The sequence below is a fragment of the Maylandia zebra genome, linkage group LG8 (genome assembly GCF_041146795.1).
Source record: "Maylandia zebra isolate NMK-2024a linkage group LG8, Mzebra_GT3a, whole genome shotgun sequence".
Lineage (NCBI taxonomy): Eukaryota > Metazoa > Chordata > Actinopteri > Cichliformes > Cichlidae > Maylandia > Maylandia zebra.
Window position 1 is genome coordinate 3337567 of NC_135174.1, and position 14858 is coordinate 3352424.

General features: G+C 40.8%; 1 protein-coding gene across 5 annotated transcripts in view; it reads left to right on the forward strand.

Annotated features, from left to right (window-relative positions):
• Positions 1 to 14858, forward strand: part of tdrkh (tudor and KH domain containing) — a 35280-nt gene that overhangs the window by 17606 nt on the left and 2816 nt on the right. For all 5 annotated transcript variants that reach the window (XM_012915723.2, XM_012915724.2, XM_076887200.1 and 2 more), the window contains exons 5-11: positions 359 to 498; positions 598 to 913; positions 999 to 1165; positions 1800 to 1975; positions 12077 to 12141; positions 14402 to 14553; positions 14657 to 14767. In XM_012915723.2, the coding sequence (XP_012771177.1) occupies positions 359 to 498; positions 598 to 913; positions 999 to 1165; positions 1800 to 1975; positions 12077 to 12141; positions 14402 to 14553; positions 14657 to 14767 (1127 nt within the window). The remainder of the gene's footprint in view (positions 1 to 358; positions 499 to 597; positions 914 to 998; positions 1166 to 1799; positions 1976 to 12076; positions 12142 to 14401; positions 14554 to 14656; positions 14768 to 14858) is intronic.

A 14858-nucleotide genomic window follows, 5' to 3' on the forward strand; every position in this document is an offset into this window, starting at 1 on the left:
AAAACTGTTTGTGTAGAGTTTATGGGGAAAATGGTCCCTTGGCTTCTTTGCACTGTGAGCTTTGTAAACATAACCAGAAAGTCTTATACTAAATTTGTGTGAAAAGTGAATTTCTCTGTATGTATTATTGTAGGGTCTACCTTACAATATAAAGTGCCTTGAGGTTACTGTTGTTGTGATTTGGCGCTATATAAGTAAAAGTGAATTTACCATTAATCATATTTCTCTTTATCTGAGTTATCTTTATGTATGAGGTTTTAATGGCTAACATTCGAACCCCGTGAAAAAAAAGTCCCCATTTTATCTCACCCCTATATGCAATAATTGTTAGGAGAACATGATTATCTGTGTATTGCAGGCCGTGGTGGAGAGAGTTTGAAACAGATCACCCGAACTACAGGAGCCAAAGTGGCGTGTTCCAAAGAGCCAGCACACGGTGTACAGGCAAAGGGCATGGTGACGATTACAGGGACCAGGCAGGAGGTGAAAAAGGCACAGGTAACGCACAGTGCCTTGATTTGGATCTCCTGTGTGTACCACATCCTTTAATTTTAGTTGAGGGGACATCTAACTCCTGCTTTTGAAACCTGTTCAAAGGATATGATTCTAGAAAAAGTCACCGAGGACATGATGGTGAGGACAACAATCTCACAGTCATCAGCCCGGCGCCAGAAACGTGGCCATAATGTCGTGAGTCAGAAGTCAAACGACACAGAGACTGAACCTCTATTGTTCTTGAACAACAACAGTCCCTTCTCCCACATAGAGGAGAATGTGCTTGTCTTTGCCAACGGGACCACAGGAGAACCAGAAACATTTTTTGACCAGGTGGGAGAGTCAAAAATCAAAAAAGCCAGCAAGAAGGAGGGCAGTACAACTACTAAGACCTTCTCTGAAGTGTCCAAGTTTGAAAGTGAGTTCAGATTTCAGTCACCCCAGAGCAGCCATGTAATGTGTCTTTAAGTGTAGTAATTTCATATTTTCTCTGTGTTTTCCAGTTGCAAGCCCAGACTTGAGCTTCCAGCCTGACGAACACCTTGAGGTGTATGTTTCTGCATCAGAGAACCCAAACCACTTCTGGATTCAGATCCTGGGGGTTCGATCCATTCAGCTGGACAAACTAACAGAGGAGATGAACCACTTCTACAACAATGGAAACTCTACAGTAAGGACATATCTTGCTCTCCTTGTGTCTCTCTTGTTCCACAAGAGTTCCCTTGTGGGCCAGAATGAGAGTTGAGAGTTCCGATATACTTCCACACACTTGAAACTGCAAAGATCCAAGTATTTTCCCTTTTTTAAATTGATACTATAGGTGAATCTACAAAAGTCTTGGATGGGTTAGAATCTGTTACCATCACTGATTTCTCAGCGATAACTCGGGAATGCAGTGATATAGGATTTTGAAATTGATGCCGTCGGTGTGCCTACCAGGAGGCTGACAGGTAATACTGACGGTTGCCAGTATTTTTTTTCTTTACCCTGGTAGAACTGACTTTTTTTAAGAGTCTTGATTATGTGCTGCAGATCTTACAACAGTTCAGAAAGCTGGGTAACTTGTAGTAATGGCATTTAAAATGTGATTTAGAGAACGCTAAAAGCCAGGCTCTGATGATAAGAAGCAGGCCTGCAACTATTCATCGAGTAGATATAGAAAAATATCTGAGATCCTGCGTGTGAATAAAAAGTATGTTAACAATAAGCTCACACAGCCCATAGGGGCACCTCTATCCCTGCAGCACCTTCTGCAACCCAGTGTCTGATTTGTGTTTGAACTCATCTGCTTTTCTGATCTGTAGGATCAGCGAGTGGAAACCATTGTTGTAGGGGACATTGTGGCTGCTCCATACAGAGACCATGGCACATGGAACAGGGCAAGGGTGCTGGGAGTCCTAGGCTCTGGACTGGTGGACCTTTATTACGTTGACTTTGGGGACAATGGGGAACTCCCAAGGAGCAGCCTCCGCAGGATGAGGTAGGTGAATTCAGGATAAAAGAGGAAGACGTGACTGTACTAATATACAGTAGTATTTGGTTGCTGAGGAGAGGGAAAAGCTGTGGGAGTGAGTGATGGTGGTTAAGACAGCTAGCGATATCCATACCAAGTTTTTAGATTTTAAGAATACATAACCTTTAGCGTGTTTGGACTCCAAACACATTACTGTGTGGTGTAATGTGTTTGGAGTATAGTCTGGTTTCTTTGGTTTCTTTCTTTTACTGAGTCGTCTTCTTTCCTTAAGTAAACGTGAAAAAGTAACCTTTGGTTCCTTCAAATGCAAGATTCCTTTAATAAACAATGGAAAATTATAAATTTAACGTAGAATGAAACTAACTTTCTCAAAATCCTGAAACTTGCCCATAGTTCAACTATAAATACATCTATTTCAAGGTTATACAATGCACTACTCTATGCAAGAAAGACAGTATTCTATATATAAAGGAAAAGTGGGAGAGTGAAGCTGGAATTAGCATTTTGGAAAAAGATTGGGAAGAAATATGTTGCTCACAGTGGTCCTCCACTAATTCATTAGAATGGAGAGAACATTGCTGGAAAAATATCATAAGATACTTTAAGATTCTAGTCCAGGGTAAATTTAGCAATACGAATTCAGAGTGTTGGAGGCAGTGTGGTTCAGTGGAGGCAAACCATTATCACGTGTTTTGGGACTGTCCCAGGCGGTACCTGTACTGGAGTGGGATTCATAAAACATTGAGGTACAGATTCCGTTTGACTTTGTAAATTTATACGTGGGTCATGTTATAATTCTAGAACGGAGGACGGATATAAAGCTGCTGCAGGCTCTTCTAGCTGCTAGCAAAAAATCTATTACAAGAAGGTGGATGAACCGAGTCCCACCAACATTAGATGATTGGTATGAAACTATTCTTGAAATTTTTAGAATGGAAAAATTGATGTACTCTCTTGGAATCCAGAAAGACAAGTTTTACCAAATTTGGGATAAATGGATCAAATTTATATCCCCCAACCAAGCAGGCTTTGTGTGACTCCTCCAGAGTATTTTATTTATTTATTTATTTTTCTGCACACATACTGTTTCTCTATGTTACTTTATTTTTTCTAAACCCTTTAAAACCGATCAAAACGGGCACGCTCCGTTTTGCGTAACTATTTTTAAATCCCTGTAGAACTGCAACCACGTAAGCTAGCGCAATAATTTTTTTTGCATATGAAACTGGAGGAGTTGTACTTACATCTTATGCCATCAGCTTGTCCTCGGTCACCGTTTCCTTCCACATATAGCTTTGCAAAAACTGCATAAAAAGCACTTGCAGCAACAAAAACATAATATTCCAGAAACATGCTTTGACGATCTGATCAGCTGTTCATAACACTTCCTACCTTGGAATAGACGTCAGCGCGAACTATCGCATATCCGCCATTACCTGGCCGAAACCGGAAGTGACGTCATTTTGTCATTGGTGTTTTTAAAAGTCATGTTTGACTTTATGCTTTTCTGTATAGTTTCTGGGATGCTTAGAACTTAAATTGCACTGCTGAAAATAGTTTATTTTGATTCACATGCTGTTTTTTTGCAAATTTGCATTCTAATATTTATTTTTGTTTTTTCTGCAGTATATAAAAATTGGTGTGTCTCAAAAATAAAACTATGAAGACACTCAAAATAAACTTTTGTGTATTTAAAGTTTTGAGGGATAAACCTCTTAAATTTCTCTAACTAGAAATATATGTTAAAAAACAAAACAAAAACGATTTTCAATTTTTCAATTTTCACCTTTTTTTGCATTTTTTTTTCCAAATCTCTTCATTTGGTTTCCCAGTTTTCCTTTTCCATAAAGATGACAAAGATTCAAATATAACTGATTACATATATACGGTAAAAGTTGAACAGAATAAAATACGACAAACAACAAAAGAAAGTTGGACAGAGGATGTTATTTATCGGACTACCAATGAGGCTCAGTGATTGTTTATATCTGTGCTGTATTGATCTATAAAAGGCTGCCGGGTTGGATAGAATTATTCCAACTTCCCCCTTAGTAGGAGTTTAATTCTTTCCAGCTGCAAATGTTTCATTATATCTTGTATTAACGCTGATTTGGTAGGAGGCACTTTTTGCTTCCAGTTTAGTAAAATTAAACTGTGTGCTAGCAGTGTCACAAAATGTATTACATTATTTTGGGTGGCTGACAAATCTACAACAACTGGCTTCACTCCAAATAAAGCACAGATTGGGTCTGGCTTCAGTGTTTGTTTTAGAATCTTAGACAAGGTTTGAAAGACATTATTCCAATATGTTGCTTTACAGGGACAATTCCAAAACATATGCGCCAGTGAAGCAGGTTGCTGTTTACATCTTTCGCAGGACAAGTTTACATTGGGGAACATTTTTGACACTTTCAACTTTGATAAATGGAGTCTATGTAGCACTTTAAACTGTAAGAGTCCATGATGAATACAAACAGAGGAAGAGTTTACATTTTCTTGGGCTTTTGTCCATTGACTATCTGTGATTCTCATACCAAGGTCATTCTGCCAGGCCTCTTTCAGATGATCAAGCGTGGTAGTTCCATCCAGTTGTGACCATGCATTGTGAATTTTTGTTATTAGTCCTTTTTTGAGTGGATCGAACTGGAATAAGTTATCTAAGATAGAGTCTGGGGGTTGATCTGGAAAGGATAGAAAATTACTCCTTACAGAGCTTCTGATCTGTAAGTATTTGAAGAAGTCATTACTGTGCAAGTTACATTTTTCTTGCAATTGCTGGAACCCTTACTGATGAATAAATCCTTTATTGAGTGCAGCCCCTTAAGGTTACATTGGAGAAATGAAATGTTTGAAAGTGATGGTGTGAATGTTGCGTTATTCATGAGTGGAGATAGTATGGAGGCTTCATTCCACCCGTAATGTTTCCTTATCTGAGTTCAGATTTTAATTGTATGAGAGATTACAGGATTCTTAAGGTCGTGTCTAGGGATAGGGAGAGCTGAATAGATCATAGCTTCTAATGAGGAGGGATAACAACTTTCACTTTCCATCGTTGTCCAGTCGGCCCCCCGAGTGCTCAACCAAAACGACATGGAACGAACATTACCTTACCAATAATAAAGACGGATGCATGGCAACCCCATCCCTCCCTGACATGTCGGTCTCTACTCTTCTTGATTCTTGGGTTCTTTCTGTTCCATATGAAATAGGATATTAAGGAGACTAATTTATTAAAAAAGGCTTTATTAATCACAATAGGGATACATAGGGAGGGTGATGCGTCAGTGAGTGCTTATCAGTATCAGTATATGTATGTGTGTGCGTGTCCATAGTTCAGCTGAGACAGTGTCCTTCGCCCTGCCAGGCTAAGTAAACAGTCTTCCAGCCAACCCAGGTGGCCTTGCATGGAATGGGAAGGAACAGACTCAACACAGTCGTTATCAAGGAGTTGTTGTTCGGCTCCAGCCTTGAGCCTTGGCCTTGGCCTTGAGCCCACAGCTGGCGCCGAAGGGGTAGCCGCATTATGATGGTAATTGAGACTTTCAAGATGTTTTTAACACTCCGACACTGGTCTCTCAGTCTCCCGTTAATAGCTGCGAGCTTCTCCGTGATGTTATTAGCCGTCGATTCTGTGGTCTTGTCACTCTTTTTGCTCACATAGCAGATTCTGAGACCTCACGACCGCAGCCAACTGATCCGAGGTGTAATCCAGCTCCGCCCAGAGATGTTGTTCTGAGTTGATTCTTTCCTGATGTAATCCAACATACATACGCTCAAAGGTGTTATTCTGAGCATTCACTGCAGTCGTAAGCGCCTCCAAGCTCTTAACCATGCTGCCTTCAGTGAGCCCTTTCTGAGAAGTCGCACCTGTCGTTCCAATCCCAGCGGGCAGCCTTGTGGGGGTTTGAACAGCCGGTTCCGCTCTCTTAATTCTCCGATAAGCCAGGGCCAAGCCAGCTCCGATCAGCAAGAACCCTGTTATCATGGTTCCGAATAGGTAGATATCTTCAGCGTCCTCGATCGACAGTCCTGCCAGGCACACGATCCTCTGCCACCCGTCCATCGTGTATCCGGCAGGGAAAGTCCCTCCAGGGCACTCGGGTTCTCCCGAGCCCAGACTTCTATTTACGCTCCAATATTTGGAGCGTAAATGTTTACTAATGTAACTAAATGACCATAAACTTTGCCAGTTACAATAATATATCTACCTTGAGCGTCTGGTAATATTTTTGCTGCAGTAAATGGTTCTGTTTTTTGGATTAGTATAGCTGTGACTCTGCTTCCTGCATTAAACGAGTGAAATATTTGTTCTATCCATTTGCAACGTAATCTGTTGTGGTCTTGTACTTTTAGATGCGTTTCTTGCAAAAATATTATATCCGCATTTACTTTTTTTTAACCTCCTGAGACCTGAACTCTTCCATGGCATGCATTTTTAATTTCTCTTTGATATTTGGGCATATTGGCACCTCATGAATGTAAAAACAAAGAATTGCCAGATTTTCTTTTTTTTTTTTTTTTTTACCTGATTTATTTTTCTGACAAAAATGAGATCCACATACTGTATGAGGATATTCATTTTAAATTTTTGATAGAACAGTGGCAGTAGAATGTCCTCGTAAGTGGATATCAAGCCTTTGTAGAGAAAAATTTGTGTTTTTAGGTCTAGACAACCCAAAATGTGATGTCCACATATGTGGACGCCAGGTCCTAGGAGATTAAGTGAGCTAAAATGTTTTATCGTTTCACTGGTCCTCTGAGTCCCCTACAGTTCCATGTTACAAAACTGACAAGATTTTGTGGCATTCCTTCAGTAGAGGTGCCAATAGTTACTAACTGTTAGTAATTGGTTAATGGATCTTACTCTGACCTTTCTAGATGTGAGCCTCTGAAATTCACAACTTTCTTGAACTAAACTAAAGAACATCCCCTTGAACTCAAACCTGAACACCTTCTTTATTTGCAGCGAAACTGAGCTGCAAATGGAAAAGAAAAGAAAAACAATTTTTGTCCAGCTTTTTATGGGCTGTAGACATCAGACTTACCACTAAACTCCTTAAGATTGTCTATTATTATATACTATTCCCTCCTGGGTCATGTTGTTTGTAGAGATGGCACCAACTATCCCTCCTTGTCAGTAGATGTGGCTGGGCTCTGGATGTGGATACTGACGAACTTCTCTGCTTCACGTGGATCTGTGAATGAGTGCTTGGTGTTGTTCACTGTTATAATCAGCTTCGCGGGATAGTAGTACTGTACAGGATGCCAGCATTCCGCAGTTTCCCTTTCACGGGGTTAAATGTCGCACGAAGTTTGCTGACCTCGGGGTTCATGTCAGGGAAGATGTGTACAGGTGATCCTTTGTAGAAGAGGCAGCCTTTTCCCCTGGACAGTTGCAGAATCTATCCCTTGCCCTTATCATGGCTCTTGGGCGCTCTCCTGTCCGTGGTTTCGGGGCGAGGGTCCTGTGGGTTCGGTCTGTTATAGTAAATGAATCACCGTTTTCTTTCGCGAGCACTTCTGAGAAAAACTCTGCCATGAAATGGCTGGGGTTTCCCCCCTCATTAATGCCCACCACACGCAGATTTTTTCTGCGGCTTCTGTTTTCTAAATCCAGGCGTTTGTCGTGTAGTTTGTTGTAATCTTTCTTTAGAGTCTCATGATCTTTTTCTAAGGCTGTTAATCTGTCTGTAGCGTCGCAGATGGCCCATTCCATTTCATTCTGTATACTTGCTGTTTCTCCTTGATGCATTTTCAATCATCCAGGAAAGTAAATCTCCAAAAAGTTGATTCTGTTCATCTGGACGTAGCGTTTTGTGGGAGAAACGTTTCATCACTCATCCAAGTGACTTCTTCAGTCTCAGCTGACTGCAGGTTTCCCCAATCTTATAAACAGTACATTTGCATAATGACTGAAACCAGCCCACTGAAGGAACAAAGGGCTGGGAAGTCAGTTCCTTAATCTTAATTATGCAAATTCTCATAACCATTGATCTACAACCACTGACCAAAACCCACTGATCAAAGACCACTGATCAATGGCCAGGACAACCGCTGCCCAAGCAAAAACCTGTAGTGATCCCATATGTGTCAGGAGTATCAGAGCAGTTGAGATGCATTTTTTCTAAACACTGGGTCTCTTTGGCTTTTAAACCCCAAAACACGCTGCGCCAAAAACTGGTCCACCCCAAGGATCGGGTCCCCCGACACAGACAGAGTAACATAGTGTACGCTGTTAAGTGCCAGGAGGATTGCCAGGATTTATACATCGGAGAAACCAAACAACCTCTGGCGAAGCGGATGGCACAACACAGAAGAGCTGCCTCGTCGGCCAGGACTCTGCAGTCTGTTCACACCTACAGACCAGTGGACACTCTTTCAAGGATGAGGATGTAACATCTTGGACAGGGAGGAACGCTGGTTTGAGCACAGAGTCAAGAAGGCCATTTACGTGAAAAGGGAAAGACAATCTCTGAATCGAGGTGGGGGCCTAAGGTTACATCTTTCGCCATCTTACAATGCTGTGATTGCAGCCATGGTTTTCAGCTGAATTTTGGGAGATGTTGTAACGTTGTTCTCTACAGGAGAGGGAGATGGAGGAGGCTGCACATCAATGGCAAATCCAATAAGTAAATCCAATAAGATCCAAATCTCAGAGAAATTGACACTGAATGAAAGAGGACAAGATGGTTATGTCTTGGTGTATATATTTTACATGTAGGGCAAAAGGTTTGGGCATTAAAGAAAGAAAAAGACATTTTGTTGGGTCTGTGTTTCCACAAGCCCCGCTAGTTTAGAGACTTATTCCTCATGAAGAACGGAAAAACAAGACAGAACATCTTCAACCGGCTTTTTACTCGCTAACGAGGGAAGCTTTGGTCAGAACCAGCTCTTGGAGCTCACGCTCCTCACCTGTCTCTAGCCCAAATCCTTCAAAGAGTAGCTGTCCTCGTAGCCTTTTTATTGACAGGACAGTTACAATACACATCACAGCAAAAGAACCTCCCACCGTAAAACCCCCCTTGGTTACAAAGACAAGGCACTGTCATGGGGTGCGTTTGTGTGACCTCCTGCTGACCAAAAGGGTCATAGAAGCAGGAAGCTTACAACACAAGAAACAGATCTGTCAGATAAGATGTATCTACAATAAAACCTCCCCCAGCACAGAGTGGCTGGAGAGGTGGTCAGTAGGGGTGGGTTTTTATAATCGATTTATCGATTAAAATCGATTCTGGCTTGGATAACGTAAAATCGATTCATTAAAATCCTGAATCGATTTTTTAATATAAATTTATTTTGCCCGAAATGCCAGAATCTCTGGTGAAACCTCACAAAATTTCAACAACCACCAAACAGCTAAGACAGTAAATGAGAGCAGGTACACGGATTCTGCACATAGACTTAAACACACAGCGCGACCCGCGGATCAGAATCAGTTAGATGTCGCCTTTCTCACAGTCGGGGCTGAAAGCCGACAGCTCGCTGATTCTGATCTGTCGGCAGGTCCGAGCTTTGTGTTCACGCCCTTTATGAGCCGATTCTAAAGCTGTTAGTTTGATCTCTCTCCAAACAATATTGACCGAACCAGCAGCAAAAGAAAATCCAAACTACACTTCACATGGATTCACTCTGACTTACGGTTTTGCTTCGACCACGATGCACAGCTCTCTCTCTCCCTCTCTCTCTCTCTCTCTGTACTTCAAGAGCAGTTTCCCGTCTAAAAATCTGTTTTCTTCGTTATTCGCTTTCTTGTTACGCACAAGTTTACAGCGCTGTCGGCCGACATTTTTTTTCCGTTTTATATACTTCCGAAAGAAAACCTAATTTCTGCCGTTCAACACTGAACAAATTTAAACTTTTTAAAATTATGCAAAATGCAAAACGCTTAACCGTGTCTCTAATAAAACCGCTGTAACGTCAGAGGTAATGTTCATGTGTTGATTAATGGTTTTCTTTCATTTTTGATGTACTGCAGAATATTTTTATAAAATCCCAGGCCAGGAAAATCGCCTTCATGTTTAAATGTGTTTTATCCTCAGCTACTTTGACACAAAGGCATCTGCTGTGACGCTTACGCCTGTGATAAAGTCTTGCGTGTGTCAGCTTCCTTTTTATAGATACAAACATATGTAAATGTACTGATCTGAATTATAATATTTCTGACTGTCAAAATTTCCCAGATTCAAATCGAATCGTGGATCGAATCGATTCGGGACCTTGTGAATCGGAATTGAATCGATTCCAGAAATGAGTGACGATACCCAGGCCTAGTGGTCAGGATCAAAGGAATGGCTTTGATCCTACTGCTTGAACTAAGACTTTACAAATTTAAGAAACACAATGACAACATTCAACAGTTAGACTTAACACATTTCTTTCACATTATTCTCCAGCCTCTTTTTTTTTTTTAGAGCAGGTCATGTGATCATATAGTGGTGGAAAAGTCCCTGAAAAATCTAATTCTTGAAATTATGCAATAGTCTACTACATCTATTCCACATAAACCAACAATAAAGTGTCTTGTCATTGTACAAATTACCATTCTGCAAAGATGAGTGGGCCAAAACTCCTCCAAAGCGCTGTAAAACACTCATTGCCAGTTATCGCAAACACTTTATTGCAGTTGTTGCTGCTAAGGGTGGCGATCCTTGGTAATCAGGTGGTAATCGGGCCTGGGTGAAGCTACAGAAGCTTCCTGAAGATATGACATACCACAGGTAATTTATTTTATAACTGGGCAAGTGATCACTTTGTCCACACAGGGCCATGTAGGCTTGGATCCCCCTCCCCCCTTTTCACCTTAATAATAAATACCTTCATTTAGAAATTGTATTTTGTGTTTACTTGTGTTATCTTTGACTAATATTAAAATTTGTTTGATTATCTGAAACATTAAAATGTGACAAACATACAAATAGATAGGAAATCAGGAAGAGGCAAATACTTTTTCACACCATTGTAGTTGTTAAGACTTTTGGAGTCTAGACCAGGTTTTTTTAAGAATGGGGATGTTAGAGACTGTCTTGAGGGACACGGGGACAGCAGCAGTGTAAAATGATGTATGGCAGTTATAATTGGAGACGGGGTAGGAATGGAGTCTTTGACCAAGGCAGTTGGAAGGGGGTCCAGTGAACACGCAGAAGTTTTGGACATCATGAGTTTGGTGATGTTTTCCACTTAAGATAGCTGAAAGAATGATAACCTTGAAGAATTCAGTTGTAGGATATGTTTGTTTTGTTGGAGAAGTCCAGGAATGCTGTGCACTGTGTCGTGGAAGTGTGATGAGAAGTGGTTTCTGCAGGCTTGATTTTGTTAAGAGTGTTAAGAGTGGAGCAGCCACAGGATAAATTATCATTGTAGTGATGTAGCAGGTCAGCAGTGAGGATAATATGAATGGGTAATAAACCAATGAGGGGATTAACACTTGAGATTCCAAAAGGACATGACAGCTGTAGGTGAGATTTTGATAATGTCAAACAATACAAGCTTGTGATCTGAGATGGGAAACACCACAGCATTAAAATTAGAAGGTGTAACTCCAGAACAGCAGACTAAAATGCAGGATGGGAGTCTTAAATTATTATGATTATTATGAATTTTACAATTATCAAACTATTTCGTTTTCACTTGCAAGTAAAAACAAAATAAATTGATTAGTAGTTTTAGCGTGATCAAGGGATTTAGTACAAGAATGCAAAAATAATACTGCTTTACAGACAAATGTGATGATTATAATGATAAGAGTAACACGTTACTTTGAAATTGGTTACAATCAGCAATGCTTTTATTGAAGTATTACAAAGAAACAAGATAACCTTGCACAAGAGCAGTTTTGTTGTTTGTGACCATCATATCAGCATGAGACAAATGTTTCTGGCTGTCTTCGGAGGAGGCTGGTGAGTTACTGATTTTGAAGAGCACACAATTTTAAATTCTGCATTTCTATGTTAGCTCATGCAGTGAGTGTTGCTTTGTACACTTCTTCATCTAACTTTCGAAGAACTTGATGTGACATACTGCTACTGCACACTGTATAATGTTGAATGTAATATGGATAAAAAAAGGACACGACTTATTAACAGCTTTTGCATATGCTGCAATTTTCAGGAGCGACTTCCTCAGTTTACCATTTCAAGCTATTGAGTGCAGCTTAGCAGGAGTGAAGCCAAAAGGTAAAGCTCTCATCTTAACAATGACTGTCTTTCTCTCTCTCTCTCACTTGCTCATTTACTCACTGTCTCTTACCCTTTCACTCCCTGTTCCTCTCTCTTACACACTCTTGCTCCTCTCTCTTAATCTGGGCAGACACTGTGTGATTTTTTTCAGTTGCGTTATTCAGCTTCTGCTCAAACTGCACGATTGACTCGCAGGGGTTAGAAGTTTGTAGGTCACGATGCAGGGTCACACTATATGACCCGATGCTCTGATGCGACCTGAGTGCTCAGACTGTGCCTCCATAACATGAAGGTTATAATAGAAAATCTGTCGCTCTCACTCTCTCTCTCTGTCTTTCAGTCACACAGACACACCACCACCATCAACTTTGCTAAATTGCTAATGAAAAACGTTGATCAGGCAGCTGTGATTGAGCAGCAATGTCCATCCAATTATTTTCACGGATGTTGTGGTCGTGATAATTTTGTGAGGCCACATCGAAAAGGCTCGGATGAGCCAAAGTTCTACAAGTTGTGCCTCCATCACTTGTGTCCAGATCACACGCTGCACAGCCGTGCTGCTCCATCTCTTCACTTTCATTTCTGTGTTTGCGCGTGCGCAGTGTGAGAGGCTGCGGTGACACCCTCACGACGGCTGACAGGATTTCAAACAGGTTTGATTTTCTTACGACCAAGCGATTGATGATCGGGAGCTGCTCCTGAGGTGTTAATCGCTTCTCGTTACCCCATGTATACTACATGACACACGATGAAGGCGAAACTCGGACCAATCACCAAAACGGTCGCACGACTGAAAAATCGGCTCAAAATGAGCCAAAAATCGCACAGTGTATGCCCAGCATTACATACACACTCTTTCCCAAACGCACACACACACACACATATACTTATACACACTTTGTCACACACTTGCTGGTACATGAGGACATAAGGGCACTTTTATGGCCACTGCTTACCTCCTGTCACGCTGTGTCATATCACATCAACTGGCATTACCATTTTGGCCATTTCTTTCGTCTGGTCGTGTATTGTATATCACAACACATGATGTGTTGCGATATAGCCAAAAAATATGTTTTATTTTAACCATTTTTTAACCATCAGTTGCACACAGAGGTTTTTCACAAATGACAATATTCTCACAGTCTTTCTGTGGTCAACACTAACCCTTTAACAAAAAAAAGAAAGCAAAAGTCAAATTTAAAACAATTGTAATTAAAAAGGTGTTCTCTGTGCTTATAACATATAAAAACTGTAAAATGTGATGACCTACAGAAACAAAAGTGTAGTTAGTGTCTATAAAAACCATTGACCAAAAACTGTCACAGGTATCAGAGCATCTCAGAACTATTGTCTCTATATGTGCTAAGAAGTTTAAACAGCAAAAAGTGGTAAAATGGAAAACGGTTCCAAGTTCAGACAGTGCCTTCAAAAAAAACGGAACAAGAACAGTCATATCACAGGTATTAGAGCATCTCAAAACCATCTAAATAATGATCGCGCTACCTGTTCTAGAATTTAAACAACAAAACACACCACGCAAAGCGGTAAAAAAATTCACAGAAGCTAACGTATAATCAAGAATTGTGACTTTATTACTCCTGAACAAGAACACTGTCATCTGTGTTTAAGGTGTGTAAGTTCTGTGCCAAAAACACAAGCTCCAGGTTTGAGTGAAGCCATGTGACCACATTACCACTAGTACTAAATACCACGTTCCGCATTTAGGTTCGACATCCTCTTTGGGAAATCCAAACCACTGCCAGATGATTGATCCAGTGCTGTTTCTCTTTGGAACCATCTTGTCTGGCTCCTGTTCAGTTACAGTCTCATTTCCTTGCTTGTCTGAGACTCTCACTGTCACCATATTTTTCCCTATTTGGTAGTATATAAACACGCATGCTCAGCGCAGTGTGCCAGGTAGAAAAATTTGTGGTTGGGGGGTGGGATTAGTGATGCATTTATAGCATGTGGGAGAAAAAAAACTGCAGACAGCTTATTATTACCATGGCAATTTATACTCGATGGTTACAGTAGAGCCATTTTAACCATCATAATTGAAAAAACTACATTTGCTATATCACTCAGACTCATCTTACTGGGGAACATAAATAAAACTGACTGTGCAATGATGTTACGGTGGCACAATCAATGCAGAGGATATACTGACGCCCTTAGGTCTTTTAGTATTCTGCAGTGCATTATTCTTGAATTCTTGATTATTTCAGTTTCTTTCCTCCACCAACTTGTCATGCAGGAGGGGTTTGGACTGAGGAAGCCCTGGATCAGTTTGAGAGGCTGACATATTGTGCCTCTTGGAGACCCCTGCAGGCCAAACTGTGCAGCTACTCTCACTCGGAAATCTCCTCATGGCCCAGTGTCAAGCTCTATGACAACAGTGAGGGCAAGGTTAGATAGGATTTTATTTCTTAATAATAAGACTTTAATAAGCCTGTGTTTGGTTTGTCCTTTACCCTGTCTCCTCTTTCCATGTGCATATCATGTAAAAAAGGCTGTGAATGTTGGAGAGGAGCTTATACGATTGGGCTATGCCGTTATCTTCCATGAAGATTTGAATGGAAAAAAAGAGGGCTGCAATCTTGGCTGTCTGCAGATGATGCTGGTAAGTTACTCATTCTGCTTTTCGTGTCTTCCAGCGTCTCTTACTTCTTCCTGGACAAAAATAGGGTATCAATATACTTAATCTTGAACAG